Consider the following 25,276-nt stretch of genomic DNA (forward strand, 5'->3'; position numbering starts at 1 on the left):
CTGTCTCTAAATAAAATACAAAATAAGCCTGGAGATGTGGCTCAGTGGTTTAGTGCCCCTGAGTTCAATCCCTGGTATTCCCCACCAAAAAATTATGCTATGCCCATATATAAACATACCACAATGAACCTCCTATTATATATAATTATAATGTACTAATTAAAATATTAATAACAATAATAACAGAGGGAGATCAGTAGAATAGAGCAAGGAGATGGTGGGGGGGAGATAAGGGAAAGGGAGGTACTGGGAAATGAGACTGATCAAATTACGTCATGTATGAATATAGCCTAATGAATTCTGCTATTATATATAATTATAATGCACCAATAAAAATAAAAACAGAATGCAAAAAGTAAATACAATTACTATGTTCCACTCTTTTCAGCAGTATATGGCATCTTAACAATCACTAAAATTTTTTAAATAACTGTTAAAATTACAGAATAGTTGAATAGGAGGGGGAAAAATTGTTCAGTTTTCAAAGTTGAATTCCCAAGGAAAACCATCCAAGATTTTATAGGGGAAAAAAGAAACACCAAAGCCAAAAGAATGAAAACTATGATTTACTGTTTGATTATTTATAGTAATCTTATCAATGCTGGGTAGATTTCTGCATTTGTTAGTAAGAGAAACATAATCAGAAGCTTAACAATTTCATGATTACTTTGAAACCAACAACATCTTGCAATTTTAAAAACCCTAAGATCGGACACTGATCAGTTTCTGGTTGTCTGGGATTCTACCTGGTCACCTAGCAACCTCTGAATCTGCTTCAGCAACTAAATCCTTGGGGGAGAAAGAATCTCAGGAGTCCCTAGAGGGTGGGGGCTGCTCTAGGGACACAGTGCAGAACCTGCTAGCCCTGTCTACATTCTTCATTGTTCTCAAGTGATTTTTTTTTTTAATTGTTTTGGGAGGGTTTGGATGAGACTGAACACAAGTACGTACACACACACACACACACACACACACACACACACACACACACACACACACACCACACACAGGCAATACTAGTTACCTTCTTTGGCGCAACTTGGTTTCAACCCAAATATACAACCAAGGATTGTTGTTAATACACATACTGACAAAACCTGTAAGGGGAGAAGACGACAATTAGAGAGTGTCAAAATCCTTTTTGTCCAAATGCTGTCTTTCTCTAAATGTTTTTAAACTTGCTAGTGCTGTTTTGTTTGCTGATCTGGCTGCTGGCCACAGGGATGTCTTCACTATTTGAAAATTTCAAACTGTATTATATACTTGGATTCACCTATTGTCCTGAGTACGTTGACTTCAATAAAAAAATTCACTTACATGTCAGCAAATATTTCTAGATCATCCAAAAGTTATATAATGAGAAACTCCTAAGATAGTATGATGAAGTAGTCATAAAAATTACAATACTTAAGGAAAGCAAAAGGAAAATTTATTTAGAGACTCAATTTCCAATTTATTAATGCATTAAAGGCAAATGGGAGCATTATATGCCTCACTTAACCGTGAACAACACAAACCTAAGCAGAACAATCTCCTATGTGCAGTGTGTGGGCCAAGCACTGAGGAGGCTTACTTGCTCCTTTCTGGGCCCAAATATTGCCACACACGGGTGGTATGGTTTGGGGTAACATCATTCGGCCTCTCTAAGCAACAGTTTATTCATCTATAAAATTAAGGGGTAGGACTTTGTGGATCTCTAAAATCTTTCCAGGGTTAACATTTGTCCCATTCTCATTCTCAATTGTATATGTCTAATGACAAAAGGAAACTATCAGAGAAAGCTTGCACAAAGAAGTTCACAAGGATAAAAGGAGACAACAAGGTATCAGAAGGGGACACTCAAGGATTCTCCTAACATTCAATGGTAGTGTAAATGGGCACAATGATAATGGAAGGGTATTTGTCAAATACCTACCGAAACCACAAAACCCATTTTACTATCCGTTTTGAAAATATAGGGAAATGAAAAATAGTAAAACCAATATCTATTTAGTATACTATAATTTAAAATAGTAAAATATTGGATCTTAATTTTTTGCTTCTTTTTAAAACTTAGCTAGAGTAGTTTGAACAATATTTATTTTCTTCTCACCCATCATGAGCGAGAACCTTTTGTATGCCCTGAGGAATTATCACATTCCTTTCTAAGCTTAGCTCTGTTTCCAGCATTTCAACCTTTGTACTTTCAATATCATGAACCCTCTGCAGGGTTTCTTTCCTATGAAGTTCTGTCCCATGTCACTTTCTCTGAGATACCTTCTTCCTCTTTGTCATAACCACACTCCTCATATACATCCATAAATTTGCTTCCACTAAATTCCTCTGGCTTGTATCTAATGTACTAATCTGTGGTGGCAGCAGCTTCCCCATGGTTGGCTATTTTATCCATAACTCCATTTACATTCAACTAGAGTTTCACTTCCAGCATCATCACTTTTCTTTACTGTACTTTCAACCCCTCATTCAATTCCCTTTTCAATTACACACTTCTATAGAGTATCATGTAAGCTTACTATGGGGAGGCAGAGAAGCAACACAACTACATGCTTTACTGCCTGTGTGTGAACAGACTAAAAGATGCACAGTGGCTAGCCACTGACAGACTTTGAAACAAAAGTGATTGGCCACTAAGTAGGATAAGCACCTGTTATTTACACAGTAATTCACAGATTGATGAACTAGTAGCCAAGTTTGTGCTTTAGGCCATTACTCACAGTAAATATACCTGAGTAGCTGAAATTTGAAGCATGTTGTGGGGAGCTGATAATATTCAATCAAACAGTGGTAACTGAAAATGTGCATGTCAGAGAATGAGGAAGCTAGCACTAGCAGTACTCTCACAAGTGGGCAACACAGTTATGCAAGGACATTTAAAAATGGTTTGTATTCATTAAAAACAAAAACAAACAAACAACAACAAACCAGAAACAGCCTAACTTGTTTTGAAATTGGCTTACCAAGTCATGTTTTGAAATTGGCTTACCAAGTCATGTTTTGTCTACACAATGGAACACTCTCAAGAGATTAGCCTCAGAGATAGGCATCTCAGAAGACTCACACATTCACAAAAACTTGAGCAAGAAGAAGTTGGAAGCAGATGATGATGAATCTCCTTAATTTCCTTGACCCAGTAAGATGCATCTATTGGCAGTGAGAAAGTCAAGGTGGGGCTCTGAGGAAACAGAGGGGACTTAGGACATCCCGTGTGAAGGATGGCAAAAAATCAGAGAAGTCAATGAAAAGCAAGTCAACAGGAAAAAGTAAAAAGAACTTCAAGAGCTGGGAGCCAAGCTTAACCTGAAATTATGGACTGTAGTGAACCCGAATGGCGGGAAACTCTAGGAGCTGAAATGGGGAAATGGAGTAAAAAGATGACAGGACCAGGGAAATTTGAAGGCAGGCAAGAAAGCACAGATAGACAGGGAATCAGGAGAGGGTGGGCTGGTCTAACAGGACTCCGAGGCCATGAGTATATTTGGAAGAAAAGGAAAACTTTGGAAAGATTTGGTGGTAAGCAAGTATTTAAATTGCAACCATTGGTTTAAATTATGCCTGGTGTATGTAGCTCTTTACTCTCTTAAGTAGCAGAAGATACATGCTGAGATTTTAAAAACCACCTCTTCATTGTCAAACAAAAGTTACTTAGATTTGATTTTTATAAGATAATGTGTATCACAGAACTGAATCAAAATCATGATCATACTGTTACTTCTTATGTGTACTCCCACCCATAAAAGATGAAATTTGGAGTATCTACTATTCTGTTACAAAATAATCAATCAAAATGTTTTAGTAGGAAAATTTTCTTCAGCAATTTTTGAGTTATGAAACCTTACTCAGTTTCAAGTTTATTCTCAAAGCTCTCTAATTCAGCATTGTCAAAATCCACCATCCCCTTCATTATCTCTACACCAATTTAGGCATTTTAATATTTTAATATTTTCTTTGCAACTATAGAGAAAAAAAGCATTTTACCTTAGAAATCTTGAAGCTGGAAAACAAAACAAAGTTGTTGAAATTTTTGCCTCCATGTTAAGAGAATATTTTTTTTGGAGTTTCCTGCTTGTTTTGTTAGGGTTCCTAAATCATTGGTATTTCTTACACATTTAGTGAGCCAAGAAAAATAGACAATTTTTAAAACCCCTGTTTTTTCCCCTCACAGGCATTAATTTAACGTGTTATTTTTCTTTCTAGAATGCCTACTGCTGCATTCTCTGGGCTAATACAATGAAAGTAACTCTGAACCCTATAAAGAAACAAAAGGTGAGGGCAGTGAACATTAAAATTAATGACTGCAATGGAACCGGACAAGAGATACAGTAGAAATATATAAAAAATACTAACAGCAGAGAGGAGAACAGCAAAGGAGAAAAGGGTTACAAAAGGCTTCACAAAGAGACATTGAGAACAAAAACAAACAACAACAACATAAAAAAGCATTCTCCACCTTTAGCAATGAACAAATGTTTGAGTAACTGCCAAAATGCACAAAAGTAGATTCAGTGGGAAGTATCAAAAAAAATGGGGGTGAAATACCTAATTTTGGATTGTATTATCTAGTCAGGGCAACAACTCTGGAAGGATGGATACCCCATGTCGATGATGAAGATATGAAACAGGGAAAAGCAACCTAACAGTTCATCTCTGCAGTGACAATATATACAATAGTGCTTCAGATGAAGCCATAGAAGGACAGAAGACAAGACCAGTGTGGGAAAAAATAATAACAACTGCAACTATATGACTGACAGTTCCACAGCACATGCTCAGTGTCAGGTGGTTCTCCAATTATATTAAATTACTTACCATACAAGATAGGTTATGATGATTATACCAGTATAAGGAAACTGAGCTACAGAGAGGTTAGTAACTTGTCAAGAACCATGGAGTGGAAAACAAAAGCAGCAAGATTTGAACTCAGCAGGTAGGCTGCAAAGGGCCTGGGGCAAGCAGGGGAGTGGATGAAGAGGCTGAAAGCAGGCTGAGGCCTTGGAGCAGCCAGTGAGAAGTTGTTGGGGCATTTAGTTGCACAAGTAACACGACTAAATGTACAAGTTCTAGAAAGGTCCTCTGGCAACACCATGAAAGGCAGGGGTCCACATGGGCAATGAGGGTTTGTCCTTACCTGCCCCACTTCTCCCAGGAGATGCTCCATGCTCCTCTACGCCTTGCCTCACCCGTTAGAGCAGCCCTGGACCATTCTCCATGAGATTTGTTTATTTATCTGCCTCTGACTAACTAAGTTCCAAGGAGCCATGAATTTATTTATTCATTTCTGTATTTATTTATTCATTTCTGTATTTTTCTGTCTAGCAGGATGCCTTGCACACAGTAGACTTTCCACAAATAATCATTCAGCTCAAAACCATCAGGCAGTGATTTAAGTGAACAAAATTTTGAAAGAAAAGCATGATCCCCTACTTTTCCTCATCTGATGTGACAAAAGATCATTGGTTCATTAAGGGCTTTTATGCCCAAGGATATCTATAATAAATATACAAGCAAAAAAAAAATTAGGAAATGGTAGATTGCCAGATTTGGTAATGTGATGGATGGAATAAAAATCCAGTCCTTTGCGAAGATGAATTAATTAGCTAATCGCATTGCCTATCAGACCTTTGACTTTTGACAAAGCTGCATGTTTTCTGGGAAAAAAGTGAGAATTCAGTTTATTGCAGCACTGTGAGTCTTCGGGAGATATTCCTTCTTGGAAAATGAGAATTAGACCCTGATAAGTAAATCCACTTCTAAGCATTACAAAGTTCAAAGCAGATGCTAGAATCTTTTCTCAGAGCAAGTTCCTAAGTCCGCTCAAGCAGCTGTTCAAGTCTGGTTGGTCTCTGATACACTTAGCATCATTTTAGTTATTTTTGACATTTCTGAAGGAGATCTTTACAAACTGCAGTGAAATTGTATGTGAAGCAATTTATGGAATCAGTTACATGAAATGGGGGGAAAGAGAAGTCAAGTCTGAACAAGCCCATCACGAAGAGGCAAACCTGACACTCAGCCTCAGTGAAACACTAACATTCTGAAGCTGCAGACATCTTCCTGGTGCAAAGATCTTCCACTGCAAAGCAACTGAGGTTCAAATCTCACTTCTGCCAATTCATTTATTCAGCACTTAACAAACATTTCTTGAGACCCTACATGCTGAGCACTCACCTAGTGCTAGGGATAGAGCAGGAAAAAAAAAAAAAAAAACAAGTTCAGGGCTCTTGTGGGGGTTATACTGTGGCAAATTCTAGAAAACACCAGCTGTGAGACCTGTGAATGTTTCATATCCTCATTAAGCCTCTCTGGTTTTTATTTTTGTTGTTGTTTTTGTTGTTTTAATCTATAAAAGGGGGCTGATATTCACCATACAAAGTTGTCAGCAGCTCTGGCCAGAATGTGTAGAAAATGCCTAGTTAGGTGTATGGGGCCAGAAGTGCTTGATAATTGATAGTTCCTCCTAGGACTATCCAACTCACTGAGAGGACTGGGCCTACTAGAGATTCTTCCAAGAGGACAATAAAACACTACCATTTTTTTCTTTTCTTTCTTTCTTTTTTTGGTACTGGGGATTGAACCCAGGGGTGCTTAATAATGGAATCACACTCCCAGCCCTTTTATTTTTTATTTTAAAACAGGTTCTCACTAGATTGCTGCGTTTGACTTTGAACTTGTGATCCTCCTGCCTCAACCTCCTGAGTTGAGAGGATTACAGTCGTGACCCACCATGCCCAGAAAATTCTTAATCTTGAAAGATGTTTTTCTGGGTACAGAATTCCAGCTTGGCAATTATTTTCTCTCAGCAGAGTGATGACACTGTTACACTGTCTATGATATAATCACCACCATTGAGAATTTAGCTCAAAGAATTTAGCTCCTCCTGTCATAGTTTTGAAAGAAATCATTTTTTTCCTCTAATATCTTTAAATTTTTTAAAATTTTTACTTTTATGTTCTGCAGTGAGTTCTGATGTTTGTTGATATATTTATTTTATTAACTCTGGTTAACATGCAAGGAGCTACATCCCAGGATTGGTGTCTTTCATCAGTTCTAGAAATGTATTATCTCTTCAAATAATGTCCAAAGTAAAAATAGGTAAGAGGGATAATAGTCACAGAAAAAAATAAACTATGAAAAACGACCTAGAAACTTTGTAGAAAAATCAAATAAAATACTAGAAATGAAAAGTAAAATGAACAAAATTCAATGATTATGCTCAACAGCAGAAGAGACACAGTGGGAGGGAGAATTAGTGAGCTGGAGGATAGATCAGAAGACAGTTCCTACAGGTAGCCCAGAGAAAAAGGTTAAAAGAAAATATATTTCTTCCAACTCACTATTATTTCTTCCATAGTTTCTTCAAAAATCTTCAAATGGTTCTGTAATTTGTGTCCAATAATGGGTATAATGGAAGTCTTTGCTTTTACTGTGAAATTTCTGCCTTTTTTTTTTTTTTTTGGTCATGTGCCATTTTCTTTTGTGATTTTAGTTATGTTCTACTCATTAACATTAAAAATTTTGAGAGCTGGGGTTGTGGCTCAATGGTAGGCCACTTGCCTTGCATGTATGAGGCCTTGGGTTCAATTCTCAGCACCACATAAAAATAAAGAAACAATATAAAGGTATTGTATGAATATACAACTAAAAATAAATTTTTAAAAAAATTAAATTTGAAAACTCATTAAAGCCTAAGACAAAGATGTATTCTTAGAGAAATGATTTATACTGGTTTCAAAGAGGAACCTTGGGGAAACTTCAAGCTTGAAACCATCTTCACAGCTTGAAGAAAATAAAGTGGGATCAACTTGTATTGTCTTTATATATAAAGAATACATCATAAATTACACAATAGCTATGTCCTTGACTGGTTGTTCTAACTTTACAAAATATGATTGATGTGCAATACAATATACTTATAATAAAATACATGCCTTACAGATATACAAATGTGCAACAATTTCTTATAGTCTGAAATGTTTATTTAAAAACTTTACCTTCATTTCTGAGTTATGATAGCCTCCGAAAATAGATCTTTTATATCTCTTCCTCTCCGTCCCATCTTCAACCTCATCAAATTCAACTGAAGAAATTTAATGCCTGTCTGTACTGTGCCAGGGAACACATAATAATAATAACTGTCTTAGAGCAGAATATCCTTCATTATCACAATTATGTCAGTCTTGGCAATTATGAGAACAGTAATTTTTAAAATTATCTCATTAATGGGTCCTTAAAAACCACAGAAACTATTATAGAAGGATTTAGCAACTTATAACTAGTATAGGCTGAAGGTTACAATGGTGGGAAAGGAAGTACTAAAATAAAGAGTAATGAAAAGTTATTTTATAAAGTTGTAAGCAATTGATAAACTACAATACACAATGACAACAGAAACCCAAATAATCTAGCTGGGTGTGGTGGCACATTCCTGTAATCCCAGTGGCTCTGGAGGCTGAGGCAGGAGGATCAAGAATTCAAAGCCAGCCTCAACAACAGTGAGGCACTTAGCAACTCAGTAAGACCCTGTCTCTAAATAAAAATACAAAATAGGGCTGGGGATGTGGCTCAGTGGTTGAGTGCCCCTGGGTTCGATCCCTGGTACCAAACCAAACAAAAAAAAAAAAAAAAGGAAAGAAAGAGAACCCAAATAATCTAGGAAACTCACTCTTGTTCTTGGTGGACAAGGCCATTTATTACTAAATCACTACTTGTAGTAGTGACTCAAAGAGGCAGTCAGAGTGCTAATGGCAACATAACAGAAGGGAATTCCATGCTGGCTTCCTTTGGTTGTGTACAGATCCATATACGTGAGGTGGGATTTGTTTCTGCCTGCTCAAGCCAGCTGCTAAGCTGCTTTTAGGACTCTCTGAGTGAGTTCCAAGAGAGCTAAGCTCACAAGCTTTAGCACTCTTCCTAAGAGCCATCCCTCCTTTAAAAAGAAAAAGAACCTCTACTCTGTAGATGACAATACAGAGCTCTCTACAAACACAAATGGAAAAATTCTAACTTTAAAATGAGAGATAGTAAGACAAAAGTCCATGAAAACATACTTCAAAGACATACCACAATTTTGTTTGACTTTCCAAGAATCCACAATTAATGCATTTTTTTACAATCATGATTAATGGAATTACTGGATGTATGGCATCTTTTCAAATAGTACTTGCTTCTAACATATGTTAGAAACAATGCCATGAATCTGGTACATTTTTTAAAAGAACAAATACTTCTCATGTTTAATAAGTAGGAAAAATCTGTGTGAAGCCAAGTTTAATAGACTTTGCCAAAATGGATTGTAGCTGTGAATAGAGAGAACTCCAATCCACTGTTATAGTCACATTGAAAACCCACATGTTCGTCTTTGGAAAATGTATATTATTTTTGACACCTTTCTTTTAAAAGAACAGAAGAGATGAGAAAGTCTGAAAGAGATGGAGATGTCTTGTGATTAAGGCACCAAATAGAAATCCTTAAATTATTACATAGGGACTCTTACATGTTACTCCTATTACTAGAGGCTCTGGGCATCTAACGTTTTCCTAAGTGGAAAAGAACATTGACAGCAGATATCTATATACGTGTGTGTGTGTGTGTGTGTGTGTGTGTGTGTGTCTGTAAAATATATATATTTTAACTTTCCAGGATGACACTATGTACATGAAATACAACACGAAGCCCTTGAGATAATATGAATCTGTTATAACCCAAAATATAGTCCCAAACAATCAACAAATAAAAACAGTATAGAACGGGTTCAACTAGTCTCTCTTGGGCAGAAGATGCTATCAGATTCATCTCTAAACTAATATGATAATCCAAAAAATACTTTGGCACATTTTATTATTTCTCTCCAACAATCAATTCTACCTTAATTTGGATGACCCTTTACCCTATATCCTACTCTCCTCTCTTAAAGACCATTACCCCCCAAAATACACCCATGTATCATTTTTGGTTGAACAGAGGCCACTGGAATAAACTAGGAGGCCTGTCCTGAGAAGAGGCTGAAACACAAGTCCCGGGGCCACGATTCCCCAGACAAGGTTGAGAGGGGCTTGGAACTCACCTGCACCATGTCCTTCATAGTAGAAATCTTTCCTAGAGCCCTCCAAGGGAAATGGTTTATCTCACCCAGTTATTCTCTTATCATGCTAATTTATTTTTGTTTCAATAAGTACCAAACATTTCAAAGAAAGGAATAACCAATAGTTATTACTTCTGCCTCAGTGAGCAAAGATCTCAAAGTGAGCTTCTCCAGGATCTCACCAAGTACTTTCACAGACCATTTCTCTTTGAAGTTAAAGGTCAAAGAAGAAAACATCCATCTGATCGTGTACAGTAATGGCTCTGCTGAGCTTTGATGTTGGTCTGCTGACCTTCACTCTGTGATGTGTACACCCTCACAGAATATGGAGAAACAAGCATGTCATCAATAAGGTCAGTGACTCAAAACTCCTCAATTGCAAAGCGGCATCACACTTCAAAAGGCCAGAGGATGGCTCTTCAGATACAGAATCTAATCCCTACACGGGAACTTCAATTTATGTCCACAAATGGCTAATGGACCTGAGTCATCATAGAATTATTAACTATCAACACTTCTGCTTATTTAACTGTCTTCTGTCTTGAATAGAACGTTAGAAGAGCAAAATAATTTTTGTGGTCTTTTCTTCGTGTATTCATCTAACTTACTTCAGCTTCTTCAGAAAAGTAATCTATGGAGAAAAGGGATCTTGAGGAAAGTGTCCAGTCAACAGGATTTCTATCTCTTGCCTGATAAGAAAATAAAACGACAGAGATGACAGAGTAAATAATTAAAGGTATAAAATGAAATCACTAGAAAGAAGATGGGCAAATATTTCTATAATTTTCAAGTGTTAGATACATTTAATGGCATGGCAACAAAATCCAGAAATTATAAGGAAAATTTGATATGCTCGAGTCCACAAAAACTATGAATTTCTGTAAACCAAAATGGAATATCCAGCACAAACAAAATTAAAGCAGGAGAACCGAGGATGAAACATTTTCAACATACAACAAAAGGTTGCTTTCTCTGGCGGATAATGAAGCTATAAAAAGGTAGAAAAACACACTCCCAATTTTTAAAATACCAAGAGTAATAAACCAGCTATGTAAAGGGATAAAAATAGCCAACAACACTATTTTAAAGATCACTTTCACTAAAATTCAACCAATGAATGTTTTTCCTCTCCAATGAAATTGACAAATGTTAAAAAGATACATAATTACAAGAGTCGGTGAGGTAGTGAGAAGAAATAGGCCCTTACACACTGTCTTCACAGAGGTCTAAATATTGCTTTCAAAAAGTTCACTTAGAAGAATCTATCTAAATTCATACTGCATATCTTCTATACCTGTGATTCTAATTTTATTAATGTATCTGTTAATATGTTCCACATAAATAACACAAAGATATGCATAAAAAGACATTTATTGTAGCATTGTTTACCATGGCAAAAACCTGTGACTATCTAAATTTTTATTAATAAGCAGAGAGTAAACAGAGTATGTAATATTACATATGTTTTGGTTTTCATTCATGGTTTCTAGGCTCATTGTTCCCTCCCCAAGGGGGTCTCGGAAACTCTAACCTTTTCCTGCTTTTCAGTATCTTGGCCAGAAACAAATTCTGTGACCCATCTTGTCTGATAGTCATAAGATGCTCCTCATTCCAAATGCCCCAAACCCTGGAGGGAGGAATATTGCACAGAGACCAAGGATGTGGAAGTGCACAGGCCTTACTATATTTCCCATTTAGTTTATCAGCATCATATGATTCCTTTTTTGTCTAATCACAGTTCAACATGGTTGTCCATGCTTCCATCATGTCCATGTAATGAAGTCTCCATAAAAAGCCAAAAGAACAGGGTTTGGAGAACTTGGGGAGGACTGAACATGTAGAGGGCAGCATACCCCAAAGGACATAGAAGCTCCATAACCCTTCTCCTGTACCTTGCTCTATGCATCTCTTTATCTGTATCCTTTGCAATATGTTTTATAATAAGTCATAAATGTCAACCTGAGTTTTTATTTTTTTGGTTTTTGGTACCAGGGATTAAACCCAGGGGCACTTAACCATAGAGCCACATCCCCACCCCTCTTTGCATTATATTTAGAGACAAGGTCTCACTGAGTTGCTTAGAGTCTCACTAAATTGCTGAGGCTAGCTTTGAACTCACCATCCTCCTGCCTCAGCCCCAAGCTGCTGGGATTACAGGCATGAGCCACTGCACCCAGCAACATGAGTTTTGTGGCTGCTCAAGCCCATTGACTGAACCCAAAGAGGATGTTATGGGAACCCCAATTTTTAACAAGATAGTCAGAAGCACAGGTTAAAATCAATGTGGGGCTTGCAACTGGTATCTGGGGTGGGGTCAGTCTTGGAGACTGAACTCCCAACCTGTGGGATCCCATGCCATCTCTAGGTAGGCAGTGTCATAAATGCATTAGAGGACTTGGCTGGTGACCACAGCTGCAGAATCATTGCTGGCGGGTGGGGAGAAAGATTCATACCTTTTGGGGTCACAGAAGTCTGCCGTGTTGACTAAGGTGACATGAAAGCAGAGGGAAAGCAGACACTGTTTTTTTTCTCCAGCACCTGAATACATCATTATAAATCCATACAATATAAAATACCACCCAACTAGTTTAAAATTATGTAGATGTGTCCTGGAATACTTGCTTAGATCTATTCCTGGAATACTTGCTCTAAATTCCTTTAGCATTTAGCCCCACTGTAAACAATAGAGGAATTATTCTCCACCATGCAGTGAGAAAGACCAAGCTGTCCCAGGCACAGGGACCACAGGGGAGGCCCTAAGGTTACATGAAGAGTCAGAATGAGTCGCCCAGCCAGCCCCTAGATGCTCTGCCCTGACATTCTAATTTCAATCACCAGCTGACTGCAGCTGCATGAACTGCATGAACACCATAAACTGCATCTGCCCTGCCACACCTCCCCTAAATTCCTGACCCACCAAAAACCATGAGAGATTTTTAGCCCATCAAACTGAGGACCAGAGGCAGAACAGAGATAAATTTATCAAGTTTCTAGTACAAACGAAAATGGCTTCCTGGCCACCTGAGGCACACTGCCTGCCTCCTTCTCCCAGATTTTATGCTTAAACCATTTGCAAGGTAAAATAATTAATCCAAGAAATCTGAATTGGCTCTGCTATAAGTGTGCTTCATTGAAAGGTAATGGCCCGGGTTGTCATCACTTTAGTGGAGGAAGGAAACCCCTGACTACTACTGCACAGGCAGAGCACTATGGGATGTTGGCACTGTAGCGTGTACCCCTCATCCCTCCTCTTTGATAACTGCAGAGTGGAAGCAGAGAGGCTTATAAAAGTCCACTCCTAATTTGCAAGTGGAAATGTGGACTATACACACTAGTTTTATGTTGCTGAGCAACCTTCAATAAATAAACAACAGGACAAAATGAGCTGAAAAATCTTAAACACCTTGCAGTGCCAGAAAGTTAGGAGCTACTAAATATGCAGAAACACACACACACACACACACACACACACACAAATAATAGGCGTATGGCAAAGTGACAGAGAAGCCAGTTCCCAATGGCTTAGGACAATTTGAACAAAATAATAAATAACAGAGTATTGGGATATAACCCAAAGTATAAAGTAAATATCGATGAGTTCATATTTATATTTTAAATGACTGAAAAGTAAATGCATGGGAAAGAATAGGCAAATCTCCAATATAGGAGAACTCTGAATAACTTATGTAGATATTCGACCAACACAAAGGTAGAAGGAACATAAGTGTCCATCCCTGGAGTGAGGGATGGGCATAGTGACTTCCTTTCAAAGGTACAGTGTAGAAAGGGACAAATAAAGTAACTTTGCTGTGGAGATGCTTGAAAAAGACTACTTTAGCCAGGAAATTAAGGTCAACATCATCAAGGATAAGTCATATTAATAACAAAGACTCTTAATATGTTGAGGATGGCACTTTACCTCTGCGGGCTACCTCCCCAAACTTCAGCATCCAAGTCTAATCATGAGGAAAAAAATCAGACAAATCCCAATAGAGGGATATCCCACAAAATATATGACTCATTCTTTCAAAACTGTCAAAGTCATCAAAAACAAGGAAAGTCTGAGAATTTTAGTGAAAAAGAGCCTAAGGAGACACAAAAACTACATGTAATTTGGTGTTCCTGGATGGGATACTGGAAGAACAAACAAAAAAGAACATTAGTGGGGGGAAAAAAAAAAACCGGTTATCCAAATAAAGTATGGACTTTATTAATAAGAATACATCAATATTCTTTAGTTGTAGTAAATGTACCATACAATTTTGGAGATATTAGGAGAGGAAAACCACATATGATGTGGAGATGAACTGTGTCCTAGCTTCACAAGTTTTCTGCTAATTTATAATTGTTCAAAATAGAGTGTTTATTGGGAGAAAAAGAAATAGGCATGTATTCACATTATTCTTTCAGAAATTTTCCAATTTCTTTTAAAAAAAATTGTTAAATCAGGGCTGGGGATGTGGCTCAAGTGGTAGCACGCTCGCCTGGCATGCACGGGGCACTGGGTTCGATCCTCAGCACCATATAAAAATAAAATAAAGATGTTGTGTCCACCGAAAACTAAAAAATAAATATTAAAAAAAATGTTAAATCCCATACATGTACATTATCAAGAAACAACTCCACATACAATTGTGTTTCATCCTTTTCCATGTAATGCTACTTTATAAACATTTTTTTTTTAAATTTGCCAATAAGTTTCTTTAAAATTTTTTTAGGTAGATCTCTAGGTTGGGATGTGGACTACATCAGCAATATATGCTTTTGCTAAGGGGAAAAAAGCAAGTTGAATGTTCACTTCATACACTGCAGCAATGTGTGAATTTTTTTTTTCAAGAATTCAAAAAGGCATAGACATTGCTTTCACACCTATTCTCTGAGTGTGCTGAATACTCTGGCTAGCTGTCTGGACAACCCTTCAAGGATGAGGGAACTGCTCCCCAGGGTTTGGGATTACACCCCAGAGGAATCACCTCAGATGAAAAGAGCCATTTGCCCAAAGCCACACCTTCTTCCTGGGGCAGCTTCTCCCTCTTAGAAAACTACAAAAAAATAAAATAAAATAAAATAAAATAAAATAAAACAAAAAAAAAAACCCAACTCAGGTTAATGTAAGAATGAGCCATCCATGGGGGTGCTGGGGTTGTGGCTTAGCGGTGGAGCGCACATCTAGCACATATTTAAAAAGGGCTGAGGATTTGGTTCAGTGGTTAGGCACCCCTGGGTTCAATCCCTGGTACCAAAAAAAAAAAAAAAAAAAAAAGTATGGGCCACAAGGTGATCAAGTCCTCCACTGACATGGCATCCATGGGATTCCACTGAGCATATCAACTCCCCTTCACTTTCTTATTTCCTTGCCTTCCCTCCCACAGGTGCTGACCTCAAGAGATGCTCTAGGAAAATGCCAGGTACACTAGTGCTGAGGGCCATTGCCAAGTAGGAATGACGCATCGAAATTTCCTTGCAAGTGTACCCCATGTTAAATGGACTTGCCTTGGAAATTTGCTGACATTGCATGTGTGTTTGAGAAAGGTGACCCTGCTCAAGGACGAGGGTGGATCCAGGTTTAGGGTGTATCCTGCAGGTTTTAGGAAGTATCCCAGGTTAGGATAATTTGGGTTTAGGGCGTTCCCGATTTGGGACAATCTGGATTTAAGGCAGTTCCAGGTTTAAGGTTATTGCTGCTGGGAATAAGGGCGTATCCTGCTGCCTGAGTCCCCGTTGAGTTCTCGTGGAATTCAGAAAGTATTTTGGGACGTGAATTGTGCGGCAGAACTGGGATTTCCCCAGAAGGTGTGTAGAGGCCGGAGTGAGTTCGGGAATAAAGAACTGCTGTTTGAATCTACAAGGTATGTGGTGGCTCGTGATTCTGTGCCCAGCCAAGACTGCGTGCAGCACACTAGTCTCCATCTCTGAGTCTGTCCCCGAGTCTGTTTTCCAAGAAACCCAAATGGGGACTCCGGCTTTTTCCTGATCTTCTAGCTTAGAGAAAGAACCTTGGCTGAATTCATTCCCAGACTCCCTGACCCCAGTCCTTAGGACAGAATAATCAAGTAGGAAACAAGGACACAAGACTGGAGGGCAGGAAGAAGTGAGAATCAGAGCCATTCTCTTTTCCTTGTCTCAGGTGTGACCCCTGTGGTGACAACCTCTCTCAGGGTCCCAGTTCTCCATCACAGTCCTAGCTCCCAAGGCCTGGTTTCACCACCTTTGCCCTTTGTCCTCTGTTCCCAGGTGGTAGCAGCCTCTGGGTTGTCCTGGTGCCCCATCATCCAGCTTTTCTAGTTGTGGTGTAATTTGCTTCCAATTTTAAATTCTTTTGATTAAATTATCAGACGTGGCCTTTTGTTTCTCTGATTAGACCTGATGAACACAGCTAAAAATAATTAGACCGAGATAGATCAATCAACACATCTCAGGGGACAATTGTAGCTAAACTTAATGTGGGCAAAGAACCCTCCATTTTAGGAATTCACCTGTTTTATGTGGTTCTCAAATCTTCTAAATGCAAATGCTATTGAAATAGATCTTGCTTAGATCTTAGATGGTTAGACCTTGCTCAGCTGAATGTCAAACAATAAAAAATACTGTCCCCCCCATCCTAAAAATACCTAGTCGTTTTTGAAGATACCATCAAGAAAGAAATGACTCATTAAATAAAAAGAGCTTTTATTAAATGATTTTAGAAAAGAATTTTTAAAGTTCATAAAATAGGAAAAGGAAGAAAAAAAGTTTGTTTTTTCATCCTACAGAAGAGCCCTTCCTAACCTCAGGCAGAGAATAAGATAGATGGACTAAGAGGGAAAGCTTTATGGGTCTCAACTAAAGCACTGACCTTTCACCTAGGCAAGTGTCATACCTACACATTCAGGTTGCAGTCACAGATGAAAAACAAAAGGTGCAAAGAACATCATGTGTGTTTTATGTTTGTTCTTTTTTTCTGAAAAATAAATTCAAACTACAGTACCTTGTGTTTATCCTTTAAAAACAGTCTCAGTAGAAATTAAGAAGAAAAAAAAAGCAACTACACAGAGGATTTTAGTACTTATTCCTAGGACAGGAAATAGCTTAACAGGGAAATAAACCATCACTCACTTTCTGTAAAGGCCCAATGGTTACTTAATTGCAATTATGGTGGCAACTTAAAGATACAATTTAAAAATTGGTAATGGATACATGGGTTTATATTTTGAGAGGGAACATAATTTTAGAAATATAGCATCTTTTAATGTATTCATTTATAGTTAAGTCAATTTAATTATACTCATTCATTTGGATAAGGAATATTGAAATTATGCTGCTAAGGACATTCACACTTAATCCTTTAATTTTGTTCTTTTAGTAAATGTTTCTTGAGCAAGTGTTACCTACTTTTTTACCACAATGAGCTGAAGAATTGTAAAAGTTTAAAAAAAAAAAACCATGATACCTCATTCTTTACCTGATATCCAACTGAAGTTTTTAAGATGATAAAAATGTCCCACATATCCATGGTCACCCATATGGTAGAAACTAGCCACATGTCACTGCTGAGCACTTGGAGTGTGACTCCTATGACTGGGGAAATGAATTTTTTTTATTTTATTTAAGATTACTTTATTTAAATTTTAATATAAGTAGCTACAATATGTGCCTAGTGGAAGGAAAGAGAGTTATAGAGTAGTTGAGTTTAAAAAAAAAAAGTGCCGGTCTCTCTACAACCACCCTCTGCACTCCTTTTAATTTGTTCCTACCATTAAAACTAAAATGACCTTTCTAAAATGTAAATTATGTCTTGTTGCTAAGAACAAAAATCAAACCAAACAAAACAGGCAAACAGAAAATGGACTTCAGTGATTTCCAAATGCTCTTAAAAAAAAAAAAAAAAATCCCTCATATGGTCTGCAAAGCCCTGCCTGGCCCCTAGTGACAGTTCCAGCCTACTGTCCCATAGTACACCACAAGCTCTGCATGCCAACCATGGTGGCCTTCTCCAAGTTCTAGGATATATCATGTTCCCTCCTCTTCCAGGACCTTTGCACCTGTTACTACCACCCCTCCCAATCCTTATCTGCAAGATCCATACTTCTTAGAGGCCCCCTCCTCTGAACCCCCTGATTGGCCAGTTTCCCATCACTGTTCTCTCACAGCTCGATATATGGCTCCTGGGTGGGATTTACCATGGTTGCAACTTGAGACATTTTATGTAATTATTTGATAAGTATCTGGTCCCCTAGGGGTGGGCTGTTATTGACCATGTGGCCCAGCCTCTTGCACCAGACCACTCACACAATAGGAATTCTAAATATGTGTCCAATAAATTACAATCTATAATCTAACCTAGACTCTATCAGATGTGGAGGTAGTTACTATTATTATCTCCTTTGTACAGGGGAGAAAACTAAGACACGGAAAAGTTTAAGGACTCGCCCCAAATTAAAGGATACACAGCAGTTATTGGCAGAGACAGAATTTATACCCCAGAAGTCTGGCTCCAGAGTTTGCCTCTTAAACAAGAGGCTATGACTTCTTATGCTTAAATAAGGGCTATGACTTCTACAGGATTAAACAGCAACTGAGCGGTTCAGGGTCAAGGGAGACGGATGGAAGAGCAGCTAAAGAATGTTTCATGCAAAAGAATACACTGAAGTGGAACTTGGGGGTGCCTGGTGCTGGGTGAGAAAACAGAAGTGAAAAAAATCACACCTGGGATAGAGAATAGAAATAACCTGTATAAGGTGTATGTGAAGAACAGTCCTACTTTGAGCTGACTGTAATGGAAGGTATAGATCAGCAGAGCTGGAAGATTTGAGAGAGACATGTATCTTGAGCTTGATTTTGACTCTAAATTGATAAGGAACTTTAAGACCAAAAAAATACCTGAGCCCTTCAAACTCCTCAATTCAAGCTGTGGGTATAAAACATGTCTCACTCACACAACACGCAGGACACTGAGTCCCACTAAGGTGCAGGTGCCAGACCAGACACCCTCATCAGCCAACAGGTTTGCTCCTCTTCACTCACAGAACTGTGCCAATTAGAGGAGATAAAATATCTAGCACAGGACCTGACAAATGAGAAACTCAACAAAGATGAAGGCGTGTATGTACTTCCCATACTTACTAGCACTTAGGGTCTACTCTAAATGATTGACAAATATTAAATAACTGGCTGCGTGTGTATGTACTAGTCATCCAGAAGTGCTACTACAAATGGATAGCTATCATTAATAAGCCCTCGAGAAACAAGATCCACTATTACTCAAACAATGAGAAATAAAAATGAGGCTGGTTAGCAAGGTGCGTGTCTTTAATCTCATCAGCTCCTGAGGCTGAGGCAGGAGGATTGCTAGTTCAAAGCCAGCCTCAGCAGCTTATTGAACACCTAAGCAACTCAGTGAGACCCTGTCTCTAAATGAAAAAAAAAAATTAAAAATTTAAATTTAAAACAATGTAGAGAGGCTGTCTCTAAATAAAAATTTAAAAAAAAAAAACTTAAATGCTGGGCTGATGAATACAAATTTTACCACATGTGATGTGGCAGTCTCTGGAAAATTCTGAAAAGAAATATACTGAAAAGCAGTCACTATTTTAGGACAATTAATAATATAACCATAGGAGTCATGGGAAATGGAAGTAGAGCTAAACAATGATTAAAACAGAAAAAATAAAATAAAATTCTGAGGACTAATTGCATGTAAAATACAAGCAGGGACAGTTACAAAGATTGCCAGTGAGCTAAGGATAGTAAAATAAAAGTCCCAAAATCCTACTTATCAAAGATACATTAAAAAGATAACTAACATCTGGGTGCAGTGGTATATATCTGTAAACCCAGCCACTCAGGAGGCTGAGGCAGGAGGATAGTGAAGTTGGAGGCCAACCTGTGACTTAATAAGATCCTGCATTAAAATGAAATTATAAAGGGTTGGAGATGTAGCTCAGTGGTACAACACTCACGTAAGGCCCTAATTCAGGGCCACCAAAAGAAAAAAAAAAAAAAAGACTGTCTAGCAATGTTAAAATATCACATAGACTATAAATTTTAAAAAAAGGAAAGAGAACAGTACATACAATTTGATCTCATTTTTTGTTAAAAAAATGATATGTACACATAGAATCCTTGGGGTAAGAACAAAATATTAATAGCTTGCACATTGAATGAAAGCAATGTTTATTTTCTCCTTTACACTTTTGCATTTTCTGTGATATGAAGCATTTTTACAACAGCAGAAAAATACTCTAAACTCTCTAGACAAAGATTTTAGATCTAGAAGAAGCCCACCTAACCCTTTATATTATGATTAAGAAAACTGAAAGTCAGCCAAGTAAAGAAACTGTTCAAAGGTAATATAGCAAACAATTCTTATTACTCCAAGTTTACCCTCTACAAGATACTTCTCTCCTGAGACCTTTGCTTGAATCATTCTGGAAAAATCAACACTCCCTTTTTCAAAGTTTCCAAGAGATAGCAAAGAAGTTTCAAAGTATTGACATTCTGCACATTAACTTCCTTTAAACTGATTGGATATGGTATATAAATAAACCATATATAAGTAGAGTTGTTTTGTATTTACTTCCCTGGGTAATCCAAAAATAGACAGGACCAATATGATCTGTTCTTAATGCTCCTAGCCCATACCCTTCCCACCTGAGCACATTCACATTCCATTCACCTGTTTCCTAGTCTCCAGAGACTCTGATCTAGATGATGTTAGGTGGTGATTTATAGGAAGTCAGTGTATTGGATGATGAAATATTATGGAATAAACTTGTGCCAAGGACATTTAGCCTGATTCAACATCACCTGAAAAGCCCCAGTACAAGATTCCTTTGTTTTGGTTTTGTGGATTGTCAAGAAGGTACTGCAATGGAAACTTTGAAGTGAAGAGTTCTATTGATGGTATGTTGCAAAGAGAAATCTACATGAGATCCTGGTAGATGGATGGCTAAGCTGGAAAAACACCTGACTATTAACATATGATTGCAAAGATAGAAAATTGGCCCAGCTGAGAGCAATAAAGAGCAATTAAAGGACAAGCCAGTACAGAGTAAGGAAAAAGCAATTAAAGAACAAGCAACAAATGAGAGCATGGGTAGGTTCCTGAAAGATGGAAACTGCATTTGCAAAGGGAAGTAGGAGATGGTGTGCAGTGTTCTGGACACACAAAAGCAATGGGGCTACTTATATCAATGTACCACTGGGGTCCAAGGAAGGAGAGGGACCAAATGCAACCAGCAGTAGCGCCACTTCAACCCAATGCCATCATAGTTGAGGTCATGGAGGGAGGAACTGAATTTTTCTGTCTTGCTTTGTGTTTTTAATCACAGCATTTTATATGAAGTCAAAGGCAGAGCAAGCATTGATTATAACTCACAGCTACAAGAATTCCAATAATTAGGTCTCATAACTTTGGAGAGCTGTGACACCCCAAACTGTAATGTGCAGACAAATCCCTGGGAAATGCAGATTCTGGCTCAGGAGGTCTGGGATGGGGCCCAAAATTCTTCATTTCTTACAAGTTTCAGGAAAATGATGCAGATGGATTAGGAGAGCACACACCAGGTAGCAAAGTTGTCAAGGGCCTTCTGAATAAAGAAAAATTTAAAATTCACGGTCACTCTGAAGCTTATCAATGACAAGAAAACCTGCAATGAGGGGCACACTATGTGCCACTTTGCACATATAATTCAATTCTCCTAACAACACTCTGATGTGGTTTTATTTTACTGTTGTGGAAGTTGATATTCAGGAAATATATGTCTACATTCAAACAGCTAATAAGAGAGTATCAGGATTTTATCACAATTCCAACTCCAAAGTTATTTACCAATAAACTACAGAGATAAGATTAACAGAATTCTTACCAATGTGATCAGAAACCCCAAAATTATCTCTAACAAGAGGATAATTGGACTCCATAAGGCAGGAGAAGCAGAGAGATTTTGAAATCTATAAAGGAATTTACATAAAGATACAAATGTTATACCTGTTTGATCATTTTTATGTGTCTTAATCTCCCATTTCCCTCTTCTAGTTCTTAAAATATTATTAAATATATACTTTCCCTTAAAGCAGATATATTCTCAAAACTTTTGGTCTCAGGATCTATGTTCCTACAAATAGCTAACAACCCTAAGAAGGCTTTTCAGAGGAGTAGGGACACTTTTCTTTAAAACCACACCAAAATTCTACAAGTGGCAATTCTTTAAATCATAACATGAAAGTTGGATAGATACTGACAACTTTTCATATTGTTACATGAAAATCCATTAGTCTACCTTGTACTTTGGAACTTGTATCAATGCATAATTTTGGAATATCATCCACTGGTTCTTTGAAAAACATTGGTTTACTAAGTTCTGCCGTTTTTTGAAATGTTGACATACATCATTGAACAATATGAAAAATATCATCCCTTATTATCTTCATCCATAACCTCAAAAGATCTTTAAGGTTTGAGAAGCTGTAAAGTAGATATTCAGGAAATATATGTCTGAATCACATATGAATCAAATATGAAAGTTATTCAAAATTCTAATTTTGCCCAAAAGCTCAATTTTATTGTAGACAATAGATATCTCCTTCATTTGTTTTCCTTGAATTGACAAACTTAATGACATTCATTTTGAATAAAATGTCTGCCAAATACCCAACTAGCACTAACAACAGTTTGTCAGTAATGCTTTCTAAATAACAAGGGTGTTCCCGGGGAAAAAAGCATCCAGCTTGGCTTTTAATCTCATCACAAGATGGTTTGGCCTCCAGAAAACAGCAATATATGTGGGCAAATATGCCATATGAGTTTTCCAAACTCCATTTGGGGAAAAAAAAAACTCACAATAGTTGTTATTTATTTTGCTACATAAAAGCACCATAAAAACTTCTGGAATGTCTCTTTTCTCTTTCCATAAGAGATCTTAGGCCTCAGATGACCCATTAAGACCCTACAAGCATGCTAGTGCCAAGAAGCCTTAGAAGGGAAAGAACCCAGTTTTAGGAACAAGCTATTTTTCTCATGAATATTCTCCTAAAAAGCACAATAGAATGATCTTTAAAGATCCCCAATCACGTCTGAATGGATGTTTGCCAGATAGATCTATGTGAAGTCATAAGATGTGGTGAGAAAATTACCAATGAGATATGCTTGTGAAAATTCACCCTTGCAAAAACAGTTTTCTTTGATGACTCTCTATTTTCCTATTCTTGTAATTTAAAAAATGTATCAAGAAGGAAATTCAAATTAAGAAAGTAATTTACCAAAAATTTGCAATATTGGAAGACCATGAAAACCTTATTATTGCCTGACTTTATGCTAATGAAAAGCACACTAATTTTGTCACTGAATTTTTTCAGGGAAATTTAGTTGCTAAATTACCAAAAGAAATAAATCTCATTATATAACAATCCGTGGCATCACACTAGAAATCACAGGGGTTCTAGTCACATATTGCTTATACTAAAGTGTGGGGAGATGACACCCATGACAGACAAAGCCTGGTGCATCAAGATGTAACAATCATCATGGACAAGGCAAAGGAATGGATGACATCAGCCATTAGGCCACAATAAAAATCTATCAATTAAAAGACCTTTCAATTAAAAAAAAAAAGAAGAAGAAGAAAGAAAAAAAAAAGGCCTTTCACTTATCATGGTCTATTACTTAATGGTGTGGCTTTTGCCTTGGCATTTGATATGTTTCTAAAAGTGAGGTAAATAAACCACCTACATCTGAAAAAATGTTGAAAAACAATGCAGACTCCTTGAATCCATTCCAAATCCTTATCTCTGGTACTAGAATCCCGGAATTCATGTCTTTAAGGTATTCATTCCCCAGGTGGTTTCTATGAACACTGTTGGAGAAACCTGATTGAACTCCTCTAAACCTGTTTCCTGATCTGCAAAGTAGAACTGAAGGTCACCATACTTTCCTATTTCAGAGCTGTTGGTGTGTTGTAGATCAATTAAAAAATATATGGGAAAATGCCTGTTAAAATTTGCAAAGTTTAATTATCATCATCTAAATTTTTAACCACTTATATCTCCAACAGCTCTTCTTCTAAAAACTAAAAGAGAAAATACTGACATATATTATAGACAATATCTTAACTGTTGTAATGAAGCCTCAGGTGACTAAAATATTCAGGAAGTAGTGTGCCCCGGTTAATATTTAGCTGAAATTCTGGCTACTCTTTTAAAAGACCTTCTTAAATGTATTACTGCACTTTCCTTCCTTGGTTAACACATAATCCAATTTTTATTTAATGCCAAAGGATTTTCATGTTAGGTCAGCCTTCTGCATATCTGTTCTTGTTGCACAAGATTTATGCTGAGAAGAGTAATCCATGTTGTGCCATGAGTTCATTTACTAAAAAGGTTTCTTGTGTATTTTTTGTTATTTGGGGTATATTTCATGGTTGATAGAGGCAAGTTTATTTTAACCAAAGGCAGATCACTAATTGTTTTAGTCAGCTTTTTCACTGCTGTGATTAAGAATCCAACAAAAACAACTTCAGTGGAGGAAAAGTTTATTTGGGGGCTCACAGTTTTAGAGGTCTCAGACCATAGGGAGCTGACTCCATTCCTTGGGGCTTGAAATGAGGCTGAACATCATGGAGGAAGAGTGTGGCAGAGGGAAACAGCTCACATGGTGATCAGAAAGCAGAGAGAGACTCTACTCCACAGGTACACATATGACCCAAAGCCATACCCCCAGTGCCCCACCTCCCCTTTCAGTTACCACTGAAGTCCATCAGATGATTCGTTCACTGATTGGGTTAAGGCTCTTGTAACCCAATCATTTCTTCTCTGAACCTTCTTGCCCTGTCTCACATGTGAGCTTTTCAGGGACACTCCCTTCCAAACCATAACACTAATTTAAGTTCCAAAAGCTCATTTGTTTCCAAGTTGTCTGGAACTTGAAATACCTCTCCCTCTAACAACAACAAAAAAGTTGTGAATCATGATTAAATTCTCTGCCTTGTCTAAAGAGCTCATAATACATAATACGTGCCCATTACAGTGGCAATACATTCATTAATATTAAAAATTACAATGGTATTACAAAACAAAATTGAATATAAAACTATTTTATTTACCTTAGCTACTGAAAACTAAGAGAAAAGAGTTAGAAGGAGAAACATGAGAAGCTGATAAAAATTTCTGCAAATATTCTACAAAGGTAAATAGCCTCAGTTGTTCTTAAACTGAATGCATAAT

General features: G+C 37.4%; 1 protein-coding gene across 3 annotated transcripts in view; it reads right to left on the bottom strand.

Annotated features, from left to right (window-relative positions):
- Nucleotides 1–25,276, bottom strand: part of Enpp1 (ectonucleotide pyrophosphatase/phosphodiesterase 1) — a 65,388-nt gene that overhangs the window by 35,015 nt on the left and 5,097 nt on the right. Inside the window, exons 1-3 of one of the 3 annotated variants that reach the window (XM_078019113.1) lie at nt 10,061–10,232; nt 7,989–8,100; nt 1,025–1,097 (exon numbers count right to left, since the gene is read on the bottom strand). In XM_078019113.1, the coding sequence (XP_077875239.1) occupies nt 1,025–1,097; nt 7,989–7,994 (79 nt within the window). In that variant the 5' untranslated portion in view covers nt 7,995–8,100; nt 10,061–10,232. Of the gene's footprint in view, nt 1–1,024; nt 1,098–7,988; nt 8,101–10,060; nt 10,233–25,276 lie in introns of those variants that run through there. The other 2 variants (XM_078019112.1, XM_078019111.1) reach the window with 2 other exon arrangements.

Source organism: Ictidomys tridecemlineatus, chromosome 8, assembly GCF_052094955.1.
Source record: "Ictidomys tridecemlineatus isolate mIctTri1 chromosome 8, mIctTri1.hap1, whole genome shotgun sequence".
Classification (NCBI taxonomy): Eukaryota; Metazoa; Chordata; class Mammalia; order Rodentia; family Sciuridae; genus Ictidomys; species Ictidomys tridecemlineatus.